The sequence below is a fragment of the Oncorhynchus nerka genome, linkage group LG1, assembly GCF_034236695.1.
Source record: "Oncorhynchus nerka isolate Pitt River linkage group LG1, Oner_Uvic_2.0, whole genome shotgun sequence".
NCBI classification, from domain to species: domain Eukaryota; kingdom Metazoa; phylum Chordata; class Actinopteri; order Salmoniformes; family Salmonidae; genus Oncorhynchus; species Oncorhynchus nerka.
The window spans coordinates 13,749,211-13,770,279 of NC_088396.1; the positions used below are offsets into that span (position 1 = coordinate 13,749,211).

The 21,069-nt window shown below is 42.7% G+C and overlaps 1 protein-coding gene across 1 annotated transcript; it reads left to right on the forward strand.

Annotated features, from left to right (window-relative positions):
* Positions 1-1,488: 1,488 nt before the first annotated feature.
* On the forward strand, positions 1,489-18,957 carry ttc21b (tetratricopeptide repeat domain 21B). The gene is made up of 29 exons (XM_029685948.2): positions 1,489-1,710; positions 2,297-2,426; positions 3,055-3,165; positions 3,252-3,418; positions 3,714-3,836; positions 4,259-4,416; positions 5,122-5,206; positions 5,514-5,612; positions 5,876-6,068; positions 7,476-7,573; positions 8,070-8,270; positions 8,597-8,726; positions 8,841-8,998; positions 9,096-9,320; positions 9,552-9,790; positions 10,295-10,367; positions 10,632-10,742; positions 15,037-15,175; positions 15,319-15,425; positions 15,598-15,786; positions 16,095-16,205; positions 16,300-16,381; positions 16,559-16,709; positions 16,792-16,953; positions 17,427-17,622; positions 17,984-18,208; positions 18,290-18,410; positions 18,508-18,575; positions 18,702-18,957. Exons 1-29 carry the CDS (start codon positions 1,678-1,680, stop codon positions 18,777-18,779), a joined length of 3,963 nt encoding a protein of 1,320 aa, XP_029541808.1. The 5' UTR covers positions 1,489-1,677; the 3' UTR covers positions 18,780-18,957.
* The last annotated feature ends 2,112 nt before the right edge of the window (positions 18,958-21,069 follow it).

Sequence of the window (21,069 nt, forward strand, 5' to 3'; positions counted from 1 at the left end):
AAACGTAATTATTGACATGAAACTGTTCCACGAAAAGGTGCATATATAAATATCCATAATTGGCACACAGATCGGGCGTGTGCACACATAGGAGGTTGAGTGAAAAAACAGGCCCACCTACAAAAATCAAATGCCCAACTGATTAGTTCTGGCGCCGGGTCTGACCTCCACATCCGGCTTCTTCGCCTGTGGGATCGTCTGGGGAGGTGGGGGGTGCTGAGGAGTATTTCTGTCTGTAATAAAACCCTTTTGTGGGGGGAAAACTCATTCTGATTGGCTGGGCCTAGCTCCCCAGTGGGTGGGCCTATGCCCTCCCAGGCTCACCCATGGTTGCACCCCTGTCCAGTCAAGTGAAATCTATAGATTAGGCCCTTATTAATTTAATTGACCGATTTCCCTATATGAATTGTAACTCAGTCAAATATTTGAAATTGTTGCATGTTGCGTTTATATTTTATCTTGCCTGCTTTTGAAAAAGGTCAAAAGTAATCGAGGAAAGGCAGCAAGGAGAGAATGTGTACGAAAATGTATGAATTGAGACCCTCATTCGCCTCTCACGTGTCATCAGGCAAATTACATTTACAGAGGGGATCACCAAATACATGTTTAAAGGGTTAAAAACAAGTGAAGTTAGTTGTGCAAGACATTCTATAAATAAAACATTAAAGTAGCATGTTGTTTTTAAACGTGTGCATGGTTTTCAAAACGCTTTCAAGACCAGGCCGGGTCTGGGGTTTGAGAAGTCAATGAGAGAAAGGAACAATTCTTCCTTAGTTGTTAATTTTCTCGAAATCTATAGGCACAACCTAGATTTGAGGCAATGTCTTTGCTAGTAGAACATGTTATTACCCCAACCTCACGTTTTTCATTTTCGTCAAAAACAACTTTATATCGAAGAAGTGCCTTTGAGTTGACGGCCTGCACATGCGCAATTCGGTTCGAGAGACCGTCATACCCGATGACGTGTTTCTACGTACCAGTTTAGCTAATCAACGTCGCCATGACATCACCTACGAGTGTGATCGGGGATTTATTTTGGACAAGCAGCTTTAGTATATATTTATACTGTACTGTCTTTAATGAAACTGTGGGAGGACCGTCTTCCGTTTGCCAAATGAACGAAATGACACTACTCGACCACTGGTCGTCACTAGTTACCACAGCCACAAAGTCTAAGACCCCGCCTATTTCTACAATTTATCTTCTTCAAATTGTTGTTTTCATGAATTGTTATAGACATTTTTGCTTTGTGGTAACTAGTGTAAACCTCGACCACTTAGAATCGGTTTAAGGGTCACAGATTGAAGATGGGAACCTAGGTCACTTTTATCCAAACGAGAAAACACCACAAAGTAGCTACAAGCCTCTTCTCACAGCCTTTGTGCCAAAGAGCCACAAGCGCGGCATGCGGGTGGGGTCAGTATTTTACGTTCAGCGTGCTTGGTGCGCCACCTTGTGAAACATTATTGTTAAACCAATGATTTTCAACTTCCTCTACAATTTAAAAATGGCGGCGGTGGTTGTCAAGTAAACGAAAGACGCTTACTGGTGTTTGTAAGATGGCAAAAAATGTAGCTATAATCGGTTTCTATCTTGCGTTTTAAGAGTACAATTGGCCGCAGTATTCAGTTAAACATTTAAGGTCTATTTCATTGCTGCAGTTTGAGGTGAAACATTATGGCAGAAGTGGAGGACGAAGAGTCAATGCTGGTAAGTGTTGTCGTGTTGCACTGTAGCCAATTTCTATTTGTACTGAGACATGTTCACCTCAATGTATACAATAAAGCAACACATCACCGTGTAGCCTGTTTAGCTTGTTTAGAATGTCAAGCTGCAGTGGTTCTTTCAAAGTTCTGAAATGAAAAACGCACAGTTAACCTTATCCGCCAGGCAGGATGTTTATGATGATATGCAAGTGACATTTATCATAAAAACGTGTAAGGTATTTATTTATCCTCACAGAATAAGGGGCAAAACATTCAGGATAAAGCTCCTAAGTTATTCAGGTTATGAATGGTCTTCATCAGCATATTGGTTACATTGTTGAGTAAACACACGACTTCATATCAGTAACACAGGCCAACTTGGACACGGAGGATATTACGGACAAGTAGTGTCATGCTGACCGTTTGCATTCCATAAGAGTTTATTTTTTATTTTTATCAGCACATTGTTGGTTTACAGCCTACTTTGATTTACTCAGGTATTTTCAGAAATGTTTTTTTGTGGTTTTGATCTCTGCCATAAATTAAGCTATTTTCTATCACAGCTCTACATTTCATGTTTTTGTTCCCAGGCCTTGATCAACTACTATTGCCACGAGAAGTATTTCAATCATGTATTAAATGCTGCAGCTGTGGCACAGAGGAAATTCAGCAATGATCCAATCTTCAGCTTTTTCCATGCCTACGGCACCCTGATGCAAGGTCAATGAGTACTCCATTGCTTAGTTTGAAACAATTAATTAAAGCAGCTACAGGGAGGTCCACAATTATTTGTTGTTTTGGCTGTATGTTCCAGCACTCTGGATTTGAAATGATACAACTATGAGGTTAAATTGCAGACTGTCAGCTTTAGTTATGGGGTATTTTCATCCATATCAGGTTAACTTTTTAGAAATTGCAGCATTTTTTGTACATAGACCCCCCCCCCCCCGCGTCATTTTGGAGTCACTTTTATTGTAAATAACAATATTGACTTCCAGTCATTGTGCTAACTCTAGTTAGCATTGTCTCACAAAACTACCTCAAACTTGCTTCATACAGGACGCAGAGACATAAACATGGTATCCATGAATTCATCTGACATCATTGCCAAAATACCGAAGTATCCCTTTAACCTCATAGTCATTGTATCATTTAAAATCCAAAGTGCTGGAGTACAGAGCCAAATCAACAAAAGGTCTGTCACTGTCCAAATACTTTTGGACCTGTATATCTGTTTCATGTCATATCAATCACAGTGTGTGTTTTTTTTATTGTATAATGCCTTAATTTTGTCAGCAGCTAATATGGATCCATAATAAATACAAATTATTTATATGTTTAATTTTAGATCAAATTCAGGAAGCCATCCATGAGTTTGAGACGATAAAAGACAGAAGAGATATGTCCCTCTGTACATTCATGGCTCTTGTTTTTGCTGAAAAGAAAAGGCCAAACCCAGGTAAACCCATATTTGTCTTGATCCATGGTTACTTCTCTGTGTATTTTTCTGCAGCTGAATCTATACACTTTTTATGTTGTCTTCAGATCGAGATGTCATTCAGGAACTGGATGCCAAGGTGAAAGAGGACCGTAAAAGTGCAACACCTAAGGGTCTCTACTACGCTGGGATGTTCCTCTGGCTTCTGGGACGAAATGACAAAGCAAGGGAATACATAGAGAGGATGATCAAAGTCTCTAATGGTTCCCGAGAAGTGAGTTTGGTTATATGTGTTTCTCTCAAATTCTATCAAATATATATATTTTGAAAATGCATTTGCAAAAACGTACGAAGTCTGCAAGTGTCACTGTATACATACCTCAAACAGTTAAATGGATGAAATTATGCCCACTATCGGGTTGCCTAGGGACGGCCTTTGTCAGCGCTAGGCTATTTGAGAATTTGTTTTAGGAGCATTTTGAGTGTAATTACTTGAAAACCAGGTAGAGGTCTACTCTGATTTATATTTGTCTACCCTTCTAACATTTGGATTAATGTCTGTTGTTCAGGGGATTATCCTAAAAGGCTGGATAGATCTGACCTCTGGTAAGGATGCATATGCCAAGAAGGCTGGGAAATACTTTGACGAAGGCCTGAAAGAGAAAGCAGATGTTTTTGCTCTGATGGGAAAGGTAAGAAGGCACACAACCCTTGTGTTGCCATGAATAGATTACTTCACTTGCAATGAGAAGAGATGTTAAGATATTGGAGACATTGTTGAGGTCTTTGTCACGTCTCATATTTCATGTGGCACCTAGTTATTGTGCCTGAATGATAATCCCCCATTGTGCTGGATTCTCTATATCCCACAACCTCACTAGGATGTCAGAGTCTATTATTCACTAACACAATCTGTTTCTCAATTTGTACCATATATTGAATGGATTGTTTTGAAATGCCAAAGCTTACCTGTGGTAATACAGTGAGACCAATTGTTAGCTTGCTATCTTTTGCTCTTTGTGTAGAGTAATTAGCTTTTGAAACAGATGTACAACAGTGCATTTTACTTTCCCTCAACATGTCCATACATTGTGTGATATTTTATCTGTTTCAGGCACATTACTATGAGTATCGGCATAATTATTCTGGAGCATTGGAGACAGTCAACCAAGTGATTGTTAGTTTCCCTGGGTTCCTTCCTGCCTTTATCAAGAAGATGAAGCTTCTATTGACCCTGCAGGACTGGGAGCAAACTGTAGATGCAGCACAGAGGTATAGTATCTCATTAGAGGTGATTTTGCTCTAGAATTTCTGTTTTCTTATTACTTAAACTAATGACACTGGAAATAATAGCTGGCTTTAATCTTAGTTTGTAAAGAATTGTTTGGATCAAATAAATACTTTCATTGATGGATTTGGTCAATCAATAGCAGCCATATAAAGAACGAGCCAGTCAGCCTTTGCAAGTGGCCCGTATTGAAGTGCAAATTAAAATGGAGCGTGATGCCTGGAACCAGTGGCATAATGACTGAGCCATTGTTCCTGACTGCTCGCCCGCTGGACCCTGGCCAAAGCCAGGGAATATGAAAAGGCTTTTGAGCTGAAGCGCTAGAGCCACACGTTTCCCAGGATGCACTTCTCCAGGTTCTATGAACTGCAGGAAGGAGGATCACTCGGGTGGAGCCCGTTTCTAAGGGGACTAAGCCCAAGGCCAGAGCCACTGGTTTAGCCCTGCTGAGTCATAGCTCTTTGAACAGGAATGGACACATGCAGTGCACAGTCCGGCTCTCTCTTTTTTTTTCTCATTGTCTAAGTGGGTGTTCTTCCTTAGATTGTATTCTCTCTCCCTTTCCTCCAGCCTTGTCAGGCATATAAGCCATCATGGGAAGAAACTAATACAATACTCTGACAACACCACATTTTCATTAGCATCAAACAGTGCTGATCATTAAAGAGATGTTTCATGTCCTATTCTAGGCTCTTGCAGAAGGATAAAAACAACCTAGAAGCCCTGAGAATGCTCGCTCTTCACTCCTTATGCAGAGAGGTGGACATCACAGAGGTAATTTTCAAACATGAATAGTTAAAGGGATGGTTCGGGATTTTTGCAATGAAGCCCTTTATATATTTCCCTAGAGTCAGATGAACTCGCAGATACCATTTTTTTTTATATCTCTGCTTCCAGTATGAAGGAAGTTGGAGGTAGTTTCGCGAGCCACTGCTAACTAGAGTTGCTGCTACGACTGGAAGTCTTAGGGATCAGCTAGCATGCACTTCAACCTGTTGCCACACAACTACGTGTGAATGGTACATAATGATTCCCATGATGTGTACGTGGTCAAGTGGGATACCCTTTTTACTTTTGGCAGTCACTAAACATGCTCTCAAGTCTCGTCAGCAACTTGGACGCCCAAGAGCCTCACAGCCCAGACCTTTTCTACAGGATGTCCTTGGCTTTCACACGGGTGGTAAGACTAATTTGATTTATTAGTCGAGCGTATTGCATCTCCAGGATGCCCAGCCCACATGGGCTTATAAGACACTGTATTCAGTGTTTAATGCTTTTCGATAAGACATGTTTTTACATGGAAAATAGTGTGACTAGGTTTCATCTCTGAAGAAATCGAGAACCCTTTCACTTCACCTTGTGACATTACATTCCCTGAACCAGTACAATTGCATGTCTGACATGAGGTATACACAAAGACTTAACTCTGTTGTCATTTGCCAGTGTGGAAGAAATGAGAAAGTGATTCAGCAGACTCACATCATGGTGGACAGAGCCTTCTCCCAAGCCCAAGGCGATTCTGATCTGGCCACAGAGCTGGGCTACCAGTTGGTTCTGCAGGGAAGAATCAAAGAGGCTATGAAGTGGTACAAGACTGCCATGACTCTGGACGAAACAAGTGTCTCGGCTTTGACAGGTGAGACGGGCTTCCCTGATTGTTTAGACATATGCCGTAGATCTCAAACTTTTTAGCTGTAATGTAGCTATGCATGTAATTCTGTACCTACAGTTGAAGTCTGAAGTTTACGTACACTTATGTTGGAGTCATTACTACTCGTTTGTCAACCACTCCACAAATGTCTTGTTAACAAACTATAGTTTTGGCAAGTCTGTTAGCACATCTACTTTGTGCATGACACAAGTAATTTTTTACAACTGTTTACAGACAGATTATTTAACTTATAATTCACTGTATCACAATTCCAGTGGGTCAGAAGTTTACATACACTAAGTTGACTGTGCTTTTAAACAGCATGGAAAATTCCAGAAAATGGTCTCATGGCTTTAGAAGCTTCTGATAGGCTAATTTACAAGTCTGGTTCATCCTTGGGAGCAATTTCCAGACGCCTGAAGGTACCACGTTCATCTGTACAAACAATAGTACGCAAGTATAAACAGCATGGGACCACACAGCCGTCATACCGCTCAGGAAGAAGACGCGTTCTGTCTACTAGCGATAAACTTACTTTGGTGTGAAAGCCGAAAAAACACCATCCCAACCGTGAAGCACAGGGGTGGCAGCATCATGTTGTGGGGGTGCTTTGCTGCAGGAGGGACTGGTGCACTTCACAAAATAGATGGTGTCATGAGGTAGGAAAATTCTGTAGATATTTTGAAGTAACATCTCAAGACATCAGTCAGGAAGTTAAAGCTTGGTCGCAAATGGGTCTTCCAAATGGACAATGATCCCAAGAATACTTCCAAAGTTGTGGTAAAATGGCTTAAGGACAACAAAGTCAGGGTATTGGAGTGGCCATCACAAAGCCCTGACCTCAATCCTATAGAACATTTGTGGACAGAACTGAAAAAGTATGTGTGAGCAAGGAGGCCTATACCCTGACTCAGTTACACCAGCTCTGTCAGGAGGAATGGGCCAAAATTCACCCAACTTATTGTGGGAAGCTTGTGGAAGGCTACCCAAAATGTTTGACCCAAGTTAAACAATTTCAAGGCAATGAAATTGCAATGCGACCAAATACTAATTGAGTGTATGTGAACTTCTGACCCACTGGGAATGTGATGAAAGAAATAAAAGCTGAAATAAATCTCAACTATTATTCTGACATTTCACATTCTTAAAATAAAGTAGTGATCCTAACTGACCTAAGACAGGGCATTTTTACTAGGTTTAAATGTCAGGAATTGTGAAAAACTGAGTTTAAATGTATTTGTCTAAGGTGTATGTAAACTTCCGACATCAACTCTATGTAGAATTTGGTAACGTTTATTCTTCATTATAATATTATAAACCAACTATAAACAAATAATTAAGTTGTAAACCCTTTAGATGTAGATTGTAAAAACATCTGATCTGTATTTCCAGGTATTATCAGGTGCCAGCTGATCGAGGGAAACTTGGAGGATGCAGAGCAACAGCTGGAGTTTCTCACAGAGATCCAACAGTCTATTGGGAAATCAGGGGTAAGGCTGATAGAGAGATATTGCTCTGTTCAATCCAGTTCGATAGCCTTGCCAAAGTAATTATATTTCTAATTCTACTTTTGACATTAATATCTAGTGTTTTGTCATCTAGTGAAGCTTTGTAGCCTTTTGGACAGCTTTTTGTTTAGGTAATGGTAGTTCTTTTGAAATGTGTGGGCTTTCCTGTGTTTGCTAAGCCCTTAACAGTGACATCAGCTTGGATAAGTAACTGCTGAGTAACAGCTTGTCCTGTGTGTCTTAAGTATTATAGGGGAGACTCTGGGTACATTCCAAATGGCACCTTATTCCCTTTCTAGTGCACTATAAAGGCCCATAGCGCTCTGGTCAAAAGTAGTGCACTATATAGGTAATAGGGTGCCATTTGGCACGCTCTGCTTGGTCCTATAAACCATGTTGTGTTAGAGCTGCCCTACTGAGCTGAATACTGTTGTGTGAACCTGTTGACACCCGTGGCTTGCTCTTTCCTCTCTGTCAGGAGCTGCTGTACCTGCGCGCCATGCTGGCTGTAAAGAAATGCAGGTCACAGGATGAGGTCACCAACCTGCTGAATGATGCCGTGGACACTCACTTCTCCACACTGCAAGGCCTGCCGCTGGGGGTGGACTACTTTGAGAAGCTCAACCCTGACTTCCTGCTGGAGATTGTCAAGGAGTACATAGCACTCTGTCCTGCTAAGGTCAGTCTGGAGAGAGATGTCTATGGATACATTTGTTAAATACATATATTTTAAGGTTTTATTATAGGGGACTATAAGATAAGGATAGGAGAGAAAGGTGGAAAGATCGACTTGGGGATTGAACCCCGGTCTCCGGTGGGGGGGGCTTTGCATATCTACAGATGCATTTATAGAGATTACTGTCAGTAATTTGACACCACATTTACTGGGTTTAACAAACGATACAAAGACGTTGTCACAGGTTGTAAATAGATTTGTAGCCCCCGTCGTGTCATTCATTGTGGTCTTGATCATAGAGATAACCATCGGTATCACGTGTGTGTTAGCCTCCAGCCCAGGGCCAGCCTCCTGCCCCTCAGCTCCAACACTGTGCCTCTGTGTTGGACACTGTGGTCAAGATAGTACCTGGACTCCTACAAGGTGTCTTCCTATTGGCCAAAGTTAGGTTTCAGTCTGGTGAGTTTCAACTGAATTGCATGTGACACAATTCTGCTCTGTTTTCATGCCAAGTTGTTCTCAACATGGATGACAACAATTAATGGGTTTGATGGCAATGCTGATGTCCTTTAGGTGACATTGACTCTGCTCAGAGCAGCCTCCAACACTGCCTGGACCAGTGTCCCTCCCATGCTGAGGCCCACCTGCTCATGGCACAGATCCACCTCTTACAAGGCAACTACAAGCTCTCCTCCCAGTCTCTGGAGCTTTGCCTCAGTCACAACTTTGCGGTAAGAACAGCATTCCAGATGAACGTGGTATTAGATCAAACAGAACTGTTATGGGAACATCCATCCTCTAATAGCTCTGTGTGCTGCTCCCTGCCAGGTCCGAGAGCACCCTGTGTATCACCTTATAAAGGCCCAGGCCCAGAAGAAGATGGGAGAGCTCCAAGAGGCCATCCAGACTCTGCAGATGGCCATGATCCTGCCGGGGGTCCGCAGGGCCGGTGCCTCAGCCAAATCCAAGAACAAGAAGGTGGAGCTGAGCTCTGCTGACTGTGTGTCCGTGTTCCTTGAACTCGCCGAGGCCCTCTGGCTCAACGGAGAACAGGTAAGGGACCATGGAGAGAACAAGCTCAGCAACAGAGAGTATTATTCAATATATCTTGAGTTATGCTCACCTTTCTAGGAAATGTGTACTTTCCAGGTACTCATGAAATGCAGATCCTCCATATTTTATTGTACTTACATTCCCGGTAGTGTTTGTCTTCTGTCTCAGTCATGTCGTTGCCCAGTGTTGAACAGTAAAGTCTGATTCATGAACGTGGGTTTGACGTTTCAGCACGAAGCCGCCAAAGTGATGCAAGATGCCATCAACGAGTTCTCGGGCACTCCTGAGGAGCTGCGTGTCACCATCGCCAATGCTGACCTGGCTCTGCTGCGTGGCGACACCGAGCTTGCCCTGAGCATGCTCAGAAACATCACCCCTGAGCAGCCCTACTATATCCAGGCCAAGGAGAAGATGGCCGACATATATCTGACTCACAGGAAAGAGAAGCGCCTTTATGCCAGTTGTTACAGGTGAGGAACAACACGGCATTATAAAAAAGGCTATAGTCTGACAGTTAGGCACACAAACTGTTCACTAATGGTGTTTGACATGTAGTTTAGGGTAACAAATAGTTTGTTATTTCTTGAAATCACATCTCTTATTCAGTGTACTAACCACATCCCCCATTGCTGTGTCAGCCCACCCACCCATGCCATAGCAGCAGTCAGTCCATAACAGTATGCAAGCCACAAGTTCACAGCAAATCAAGTGTAAATGTTCAACTTTATCCACTCATGCAGCAAGGCTGTAATATGCAAAGCTGCCTGCAGTGTCTAAAAGTGAGCCGAAGGCCCATCACCTCATCTCTGATACTATACTTGTGTTGACAGAATTTTCCACACAGAGACACTGCTGGGAAGCCATAAGGATGAGTGAACCTCAAAGCAGAGCAGACCCATGTCTGTATAATGTGATTGAATCTTATTCTAGACATTTTTGATATTCTATCTGATATTTTTCCTGTCTTTCCTCAGAGAATTAGTAGAGAAGCTGCCGAGTCCTCATACATATCTTTTACTTGGGGATGCTTATGTAAATATCCAAGAGGTGGGTATGAAATTGAATATCGATTAATCTCGTTGTTGCCCAAAACGAGGCAATGCAGGGTTTTGGGGTCTTTTACAGTAGTGTGTTCATAGGAAGTAGTATTATGCAGTGTTTTATTAATTCATGCATATATTTATAAAGAGTAAACATCTGTGTATTGTGCTTATATCTTACTTCATGACTCCCTCCCTGTGGAATGGTGAATCATCACAGTTAATGTTCGGTACAGCTAAATGTCACTAAGTCAAGTCCGTTTATCCGTAGCCAGAGAAGGCCATTGAGATCTACGAACAGGCTCTGAAGAAAAACCCCAAAGATGGAGCTCTGGCCAGCAAGATTGGGAAAGCTCTCGTCAAGACTCACAATTACGTCAAGGTCTGTATACTAACTGGGGAGCTACACTGAGGCGTCAGGAAAACAGTAGCTACTACACTGGATGTGTACATTTCTGCCGTGCAAGCACGTCAAATTATTACAAATAAAACCAGAGCGTAATTTTACGCTAAGTAATGCAATCGTCTCACAGCTGCGCTCCTTATGCACAGGTTTCTTTGAAATAAATTGGAGTGTCTTACATGCTGACCACACTGCATGCGTTGCAAAATAAATGTACACATGCATGTTCTTCAATCATTGGACTCACACTGCTCGCACGCGTCTGCGTAGCCAGGCGCTAAAATAGAACTTGGTTCTATTTGTGATGCTTGATGCGCTGCAAGTCCTGCTTCTCCCATCCTCATTTGTTTTTAGGAGCATATACCCACGTTGGTGATAGAAAGATGAACTGAGATCCACACTCCAGTCCAGTTGGTGGTGGTAATGCATCTTAAAGTTGGTTGCCAACTGCCATATAAAGTCCAGAGAAGAAGAAGAAGCCTGGAGAGATTACTAGAAACGTTTTTCTTACGAGAATCCTTCTTCCGGCGCCGACAGAGATGGCCGCCTCCCTTCGCGTTCCTAGGAAACTATGCAGTATTTTGTTTTTTTATGTTTATCGCGCACCACTCCCTACCATACTACTCGCCAATGTCCAGTCTCTTGACAACAAGGTTCATGAAATCCGAGCAAGGGTTGCCTTCCAGAGAGACATCAGAGATTGTAACGTTCTTTGCTTCACGGAAACATGGCTCACTCGAGACACGCTATCGGAGTCGGTGCAGCCAGCTGCTTTCTTCGCGCCGACAGAAACCAGCATCTTTCTGGTAAGAAGAGGGGCGGGGGGTATGCCTTATGATTAACGACACGTGGTGTGATCATAACAACATACAGGAACTCAAGTCCTTCTGTTCACCTGACAAAGAATTCCTCACAATCAAATGTCGACCGCATTATCTACCAAGAGAATTCTCTTCGATTATAATCACAGCCGTGTATATATTCCCCCCCAAGCAGACACATCGATGACCCTGAACGAACTGTATTTGACTCTATGTAAACTGGAAACCACATATCCTGAGGCTGCATTCATTGTAGCTGGGGATTTTAACAAGGCTAAATTCTATCAACATATCGATTGTGCAACCAGGGCTGGTAAAACCCTGGATCATTGTTATTCTAACTTCCGCGATGTATATAAGGCCCTCCCCCTCCCTCTTTTCAGAAAAGCTGACCACGACTCCATTTTGTTGCTCCCAGCCTATAGACAGAAACTAAAACAGGAAGCTCCCGTGCTCAGGTCTGTTCAAAGCTGGTCCGACCAATCTGATTCCACGCTTCAAGACTGCTTCGATCACGTGGATTGGGATATGTTCCGCATTGCGTCCAACAACAACATTGACGAATACGCTGTTTCGGTGAGCGAGTTTATTAGCAAGTGCATCGGCGATGTCTTACCAACAGCAACTATTAAAACATTCCCAAACCAGAAACCGTGGATTGATGGCAGCATTCGTGCGAAACTGAAAGTACGAATCACTGCTTTTAACCAGGGCAAGGTGACCAGAAACATGGCCGAAAACAAACAGTGTAGCTATTCCTGGGTCTCGACCCCGTGCAACTGGGTACTGGACTTCCTGACGGGCCGCCCCCAGGTGGTGAGTGTAGGTAACAACATCTCCACCCCGCTGATCCTCAACACTGGGGCCCCAGAAGAGGTGCGTTCTGAGCCCACTCCTGTACTCCTTGTTCACCCATGACTGCGTGGCCATGCACGCCTCCAACTCAATCATCAAGTTTGCGGACGACACTACATTGGTAGGCTTGATTACCAACAATGACGAGATGGCCAACAGGGAGGAGGTGAGGGCCCTTGGAGTGTGTTGTCAGGAAAATAACCTCGCACTCAACGTCAACAAAACAAAGGAGATGATCGTGGACTTCAGGAAACACCCCCCCTATCCACATCAACGGGACAATAGTGGAGAGGGTAGAAAGTTTTAAGTTCCTCTGCGTACACATCACGGACAAACTGAATTGGTCCACCCACACAGACCGCGTGGTAAAGAAGGCGCAGCAGCGCCTCTTCAACCTCAGGAGACTGAAGAAATTTGGCTTGTCACCAAAAGCACTCACAAACTTTTACAGATGCACAATCGAGAGCATCCTGTCAGGCTGTATCACCGCCTGGTATGGCAACTGCTCAACCGTAAGGCTCCAGAGGGTAGTGAGGTCTGCACAACGCATCACCAGGGGCAAACTGCCTGCCCTCCAGGACACCTACACCACCCGATGTCACAGGAAGGCCAAAAAGATCAAGGACAACAACCACCTGAGCCACTGCCTGTTCACCCCGCTATCATCCAGAAGGCGAGTTCAGTACAGGTGCATCAAAGCAGGGACCAAGAGACTGAAAAACAGCTTCTATCTCAAGGCCATCAGACTGTTAAACAGCCACCACTAACATTGAGAGGCTGCTGCCAACATACTGACTCAACTCCAGCCACTTTAATAATGGAAAATGTATGTAAAAAATGTAACATTAGCCACTTTAAACAATGCCACTTAATATAATGTTGACACCCTACATTACTCATCTCATATGTGTATATACTGTACTCGATACCATCTACTGCATCTTGCCTATGCTGTTCTGTACCATCACTCATTCATATATCTTTATGTACATATTCTTTATCCCTTTACACTTGTGTGTGTGTATAAGGTAGTTGTTGTGGAATTGTTAGGTTAGATTACTCGTTGGTTATTACTGCATTGTCGGAACTAGAAGCACAAGCATTTCGCTACACTCGCATTAACATATGCTAACCATGTGTATGTGACAAATAAAATTTGATTTGAGTTTACTTTTTTTTTCCAGTGGATTAATTGTCAGAGTAGAGGACCTTGTGCATTTCAGGTAAAATAACAACGCAATGTTTATATCCCAGGACAAATTAGCTAGCAACAGCAAGCTAGCTAGCTACATTTCCATAAATGTTTCATGCTTTTCGACCTGTCCCCAAATTAATATACTTGGTTCCGAGTTCATTTCTATATTTCATCCTACGTGTCCTGATCACGTCTAGTGTGGGTGGAACAAAATCTACATGAGCGCGATGGCGCACGCACTCGAGCGGTTTGGTCATCATGTTAGGCTCTGCAAAAGTTATGTGTCCAGTGTATCAAATCAAATCAAATTTATTTATATAGCCCTTCGTACATCAGCTGATATCTCAAAGTGCTGTACAGAAACCCAGCCTAAAACCCCAAACAGCAAACAATGCAGGTGTAAAAGCACGGTGGCTAGGAAAAACTCCCTAGAAAGGCCAAAACCTAGGAAGAAACCTAGAGAGGAACCAGGCTATGTGGGGTGGCCAGTCCTCTTCTGGCTGTGCCGGGTAGAGATTATAACAGAACATGACCAAGATGTTCAAATGTTCATAAATGACCAGCATGGTCGAATAATAATAAGGCAGAACAGTTGAAACTGGAGCAGCAGCACAGTCAGGTGGACTGGGGACAGCAAGGAGTCATCATGTCAGGTAGTCCTGGGGCACGGTCCTAGGGCTCAGGTCCTCCGAGAGAGAGAAAGAAAGAGAGAATTAGAGAGAGCATATGTGGGGTGGCCAGTCCTCTTCTGGCTGTGCCGGGTGGAGATTATAACAGAACGTGGCCAAGATGTTCAAATGTTCATAAATGACCAGCATGGTTGAATAATAGTAAGGCAGAACAGTTGAAACTGGAGCAGCAGCATGGCCAGGTGGACTGGGGACAGCAAGGAGTCATCATGTCAGGTAGTCCTGGGACATGGTCCTAGGGCCCAGGCCAGTTGAAACTGGAGCAGCAGCATGGCCAGGTGGACTGGGGACAGCAAGGAGTCATCATGTCAGGTAGTCCTGGGGCATGGTCCTAGGGCTCAGGTCCTCCGAGAGAGAGAAAGAAAGAGAGAAGGAGAGAATTAGAGAACGCACACTTAGATTCACACAGGACACCGAATAGGACAGGAGAAGTACTCCAGATATAACAAACTGACCCTAGCCCCCCGACACATAAACTAATGCAGCATAAATACTGGAGGCTGAGACAGGAGGGGTCAGGAGACACTGTGGCCCCATCCGAGGACACCCCCGGACAGGGCCAAACAGGAAGGATATAACCCCACCCACTTTGCCAAAGCACAGCCCCCACACCACTAGAGGGATATCAGTGTAGCAGACCTGTAAGAAAAAAAACATTCAAATATCAATCTATAGTAGTCAATAGCTGTATGATTCACCGCTGTTATTCACAGGCAATCAATTACTATGAAGCTGCTCTGAAGACTGAGCAGCAGAACTTCCTGCGATATGACCTGGCTGAACTGCTAATGAAGATGAGACAGTACGAGAGGTGCGAGAAAGTTTTACAAGAGGCTCTCGCCCATGACCCAGGTAAGCTGGACATCATTGCTACAATTTTGAACATTTTGTATGTTAAGGTTTTGTTGCTGGTCATAAATTACAATGATAATACATAGTTACTTATGTAGCGCTTTTCCGACTTCTCACTCGTCGCCTTGTGTTGTTTTGTCTAGTAAATGAGCTGCCGTTGCTAACCGATGATTGTCGCTATCTGGTCCTGTTGGCCAAGATCCAAGGCAAGGTTGACAAAAACGAGGATGCTTTACTTTCCTTGCAACGAGTAAGTATTCTGATATTGTAAAAGCCATTATGCTAAGCAATGAGAGTAACTGAAATATATTATTATGATCATTTCTAAGATTGAAAATCTGTCTCCTCTATAAGACATGCATAATTCACAACATTGCTATTTCTTAGCTATGCTCTGAACCCAGACTTGTGTTTTCTTTTAGGCCCGGGATGTGCAGGCCAAGGTGTTGAAGCGTGTGCAGTTGGAGCAGCCAGACGCTGTCTCCATGCAGAAGCAGCTCGCTGCAGAGATCTGTGGCGAGATCGCTAAACACTACACGAGTCTTAGAGGCTATGAGAGAGCAGTGAAATTCTACAAAGAAGCTCTTGTCTATTGTGAGAGTGATGGCAAGGTCGGTGCAGCTGAATCAAGCCTTCAGTGTGTGCTCCCTGCAGCTGTATTTGTGAATCCCCAGCATCCCTTTCTTTCTATGCAGTTTTTGTATTTGCTCATTTGCATATTACAGTAGTTTATCATGTTTATAATCACTAAATGTTTATAATTACATTCAAATCTATTTTTATGAATGTGTAAATGTATGTTTAATGCCAGCAAGGCATACTGCAACATTTGCGCATAGGAAATGGTATTATAATTATGATGTTAGAAGGTAATTGGTTAACAAAGTTGAATTCAATTGAATGCTTTCATTGTTACCAGGTGATGCTGGAGCTGGCGCGGTTGTACCTCACTTTAGATGATGTTGATGGCTGCCAACAGCAATGCAGTGTCCTTCTGAAGAGTGACCAGGTCAATGAAGATGCAACACTGGTTAGTTCTATTTATATGCCATTTCTGTCAAGTCCCAAAGGAAAATCCTATTGTAAAACTTGATTGTTTTCCGAACTTCTCTGTTTCCTCGTAGATGATGGCTGACCTGATGTTCAGGAAGCAGGACTATGAGCAAGCCGTTTTCCACTTTCAGCAGCTACTGGAGCGCAAACCAGGTGTGACAGGGCTCTGTTTCTATTAGGTCTGAATACACAACTTCCCCCCTGAAATAGAATTTCAATGGAGATTTGTAAAGCTTGAAAAGGAAGCGTAAGAACCTCAATGTAAATATACACTGCTGATTTGACCTCCCCTGGAAGGGAAGTAATGTCTTTCCCATATGTTCCTGCCAGACAACTACCCAACACTGTCACGTCTAATCGACCTGCTGAGGAGAGCTGGGAAGTTAGAGGAAGTTCCCAGGTTTCTGGAGATGGCTGAAAAACATTCCTCCAGGGCAAAGTTTGACCCTGGGTTTAACTACTGCAAAGGACTTTATCTGTGGTAAGTGCATTAGTCAAATGTATCTTTAGCTAGATTGATTATGGTGTCTTTTTAAAATAATTAAGTTGTATTTCGTGCCCAGGTACACAGGTGAACCCAATGATGGGTTGCGACACTTCAACAAGGCACGGAAAGACAACGACTGGGGTCAGAATGCTGTGTACAACATGATTGAGATCTGTCTTAACCCAGACAATGACACCATGGGAGGAGAAGTCTTTGAGAACCTAGATGGTGACATGGGGTGTGTTACATGTGCAGTAATTTGTCATTTTTATTAGGATCCCCATTAGCTAACGCCGTAATGCTAGCTAGTCTTCCTGGGGTCCAACACCAATGAACAAGACATTACAAATAACCACAAATCAAGACTTCACAAACATTCAACAAGTAGACAATACAGACAAAATATCTGACAGGAAACACATTTAACATTCAGTTGATGCATTCTATTTCCTGTCCAGTCATATGGTCTATCGCATTTCACCTTTCTTGGAGGTGGATTTACTTTTTGCCTGAGAAACATGGAGTTCCATCCATTCATTTAATGCTTACAGTGACGATACACTGAGTGTACAAAACATTAGGAACACCTGCTATTTCCATGACATAGACTGACCAGGTGAATCCAGTTGAACACTGTGATCCCTTATTGCTCATTTATCTGGCTGTCATTGATATAAATGCACTTCCTTTTCCATTTTCATCTATGCTCAGGAACTCTACTGAGAAGCAGGAGTCAGAGCAGCTCGCCGTGAGAACAGCAGAGAAGCTCCTGAATGAGTTAAAGCCCCAGACAGCCGGTGGACACGTCCAACTACGGATCCTAGAAAACTACTGCTTTCTGGCCACCAAGCAGAAAGCCAACGTCGAGAAAGCCCTGAATGTTTTCACAGAGATTGCAAACAATGAGGTAAGTCAACTCCAGATGGTGTACATAAGTGTGCACACACACCCACACCCTTAGCAAATCTAACATCACTACGCGGGTGCATTATCTTAGGCTTTATCTTTGCTTTACACTTTCTTGATGCTGACTTTGGAGGTTTCCTTAACAGCTTATTTATTGAGTAACTTACTATGTCATTAACATAGTAAGATAACTTGTGTATGATAATATCCTGTTACGCAAATTGAATCCTCCTTGCTGACAAGGAAACCTTTGTTTGCATTTTTGGATACTCTTGTCTACTTCACAGAAATAGAGGGAAATGTTAGACCTGATTCGCTGTAAAACGACACCTAACTAACCAAGGCTCTCTGTTTTAACTTAGAAGGACCATGTGCCTGCACTGCTAGCCATGGCGACAGCCTACATGATTCTCAAACAAACCCCTCGAGCCAGGAACCAGCTCAAACGCGTAGCTAAGATGAACTGGAGCATTGTTGACGCTGACGAGTTTGAGAAGAGCTGGCTGCTCCTGGCCGACATCTACATCCAGTCAGGGAAATATGACATGGCCGGGGACCTCTTGAAGAGGTGCCTTCGTCATAATAAGGTCAATGCATACCCTTGATCAAAAATGTATCCGGAATGAGTTTGAGTCACTCACGGTAACAGTCATTGTTAATTTTCACAGTCATGTTGTAAAGCTTATGAATACATGGGCTACATTATGGAGAAGGAGCAGGCATTCCGAGATGCAGCGCTGAACTATGAAATGGCTTGGAAATATGGCAATCAAACGAACCCCACGATAGGTATGTTTAAGGACATCTTGTACATGCTGCCATTCGCTTTTTTAAAAATCATGTAAATATACAACAGTCTATGAATAGTAGTATGTTTTTGTCTCAGGATACAAGCTTGCATTCAACTACCTGAAAGCAAAGAGGCATGTTGATGCCATAGATGTCTGTCATAAGGTAAGTTGAAATCATAGCTTCACATGTTATCTATGTTGAAATAAGTGTGTAAAAATTTGTTTTTTGTTTATGTGTTGTCATTGAATAACATCATATGCATAAACTAAATATTCATGTTTTGTTTAGGTTTTGGATGCTCACCCCAATTATCCAAAGATGAGGAAGGACATCTTGGACAAAGCTCGGGCAGCTTTGCGGTCTTAACATAAATGTTTTAGCGAGAGAGAGAGTGCAGTGTGTGGGTGTATTATTGCTCAATCTTTTTTTATGTGTTTTGTTAACAAGCATTATTACTTGGGTAAGTATTTGGATGTAATTATAAATGGAATTTTGGAGGGATGAGAGACAGTGCTTTTTATAAACGTGATTACAATACAAAACACATTGTTGTAGAGTTATTGTGTTTTTCTTACAATATAATGAAAACAGTGACTGTTTCAACACTCTAAAGAAAGACGTATTGCTTTGCAATAAATGTCAGGGTATCCTAGTGTTTAGAGCATTGGATTAGTAACCGAAAGGTTGCAAGTTCAAATCCCCGAGCTGACAAGGTACAAAATCTGTCGTTCTGCCCCTGAACAGGCAGTTAACCCACTGTTCCTAGGCCGCCATTGAAAATAAGAATTTGTTCTTAACTCACTTGCCTAGTAAAATAAAGGTAAAAAAAAAAAAAAGAGTTCAATTTTAATCTGAAATAAATCTTAATTGTACACCTTATTAACATGTCATTATATAGGAGAGCAGACATGGTGGTGTCCCAAATGTTCCTGGTCTATAGCAGTTCACTACATAGGGAATAGGGTGCCATTTGGGACACACAGGATCAGTGATTTCCAGGTTAAGAATGAATATGAACATCCAACTCAGTGCCACAGAGTCTATCTAGATATGATATCATCCACACCGTTTTTATTTATATATACATACATGGTTGTTAATTTTTAATGAAGGGAAATGCCACTGGGAGTTGCCAACTTGACAGCACCCTCCCATAAGGAGGTTGAAGCTACTATTAAATGTTGACATCAAGTCACACCCAAAAGTCTTGTACCAGTCCATAATTTGACATTCAAATGTATTTCTTCCCAAAAGTATTTGCACTGTTATATATTAAGTTTAGGTTATAAAGACGGCAAGTAGCCTACATTATGCCAATTACCAGTGTAAGGACATAATATTGAAACATTCACACACTTATGGAAATTGTATGTATTGACTATGTTTAGTAAAGCATTGATATTAAGAATCTAGAATGAATCATTTTTTAAAAAAAAAAATCCCTCATCAATCTACACACCCCATAATGAAAAAGCGAAAACAGGTTTTTAGAAATGTTTGCAAATGTATTGAAAATAAAAACATATCTTATTTACATATATATATATTCAGCCCCTTTGCTATGAGACTCAAAATTGAGCTTGGCTGCATCCTGTTTCCACTGGTCATCCTTGAGATGTTTCTATAACTGGATTGGAGTCCACCTGTGGTAAATTAAATTGATGGGACATGATTTGGAAAGTCACACCTGTCTATATAAGGTCCCACAGTTGACAGTGCATGTCAGAGCAAAAAACAATCCATGAGGTCGAAGGAATTGTCCATAGAGCTCAGAGACAGGATTGTGTCGAGGCACAGATCTGGGGAAGGGTACAAAAACATTTCTGCAGCATTGAAGGTCCCCAAAAACACAGTGGCCTCCATAATTCTTAAATGTAAGAAGTTTGGAATCACCAAGACTCTTCCTAGAGCTGGCCGCCTGGCCAAACTGAGCAATCGGGGGAGAAGAGCCTTCGCCGGGAATTGACCAAGAACCTGATAGTCACTCTGACAAAGCTCCAGAGTTCCTCTGTGGAGATGGGAGAACCTTCCAGAAGGACAACCATCTCTGGAACACTCCAACAATCAGGCCTTTATGGTAGAGTGGCCAGACAGAAGCCACTCCCCAGTAAAAGGCACATGACAGCCAGCTTGGAGTTTGCCAAAAGGCACCTAAAGCACTCTCAGACCATGAGAAACAAGATTCTCTGGTCTGATGAAACCAAGATTGAACACTTTGGCCTGACTGCCAAGCGTCCTGTATGGAGAAAAACTAGCACAATACTTACGGTGAAGCATGGTGGTGGCAGCATCATGCTGTGTGGATGTATTTCAACAGCAGGGACTGCTGGGAGACTAGTCAGGATCAAGGGAAAGATTAATGGAGCAAAGTACAGAGAGATCCTTGATGAAAACCTGCTCAGGATCTCAGACTGGGACAACGGTTCACCTTCCAACAGACAACGACCCTAAGCACACAGCCAAGACAACGCAGGAGTGGCTTCGGGATAAGTCTCTGAATGTCCTTGAGTGGCCCAGCCAGAGCCCGGACTTGAACTGGATTGAATGTCTCTGGAAGGACCTGAAAATAGCTGTGCAGCGACGCTCCACATCCAACCTGACAGAGCTTGAGAGGATTTGTAGAGAAGAATGGGAGAAGTGTCACACCCAAGACGAC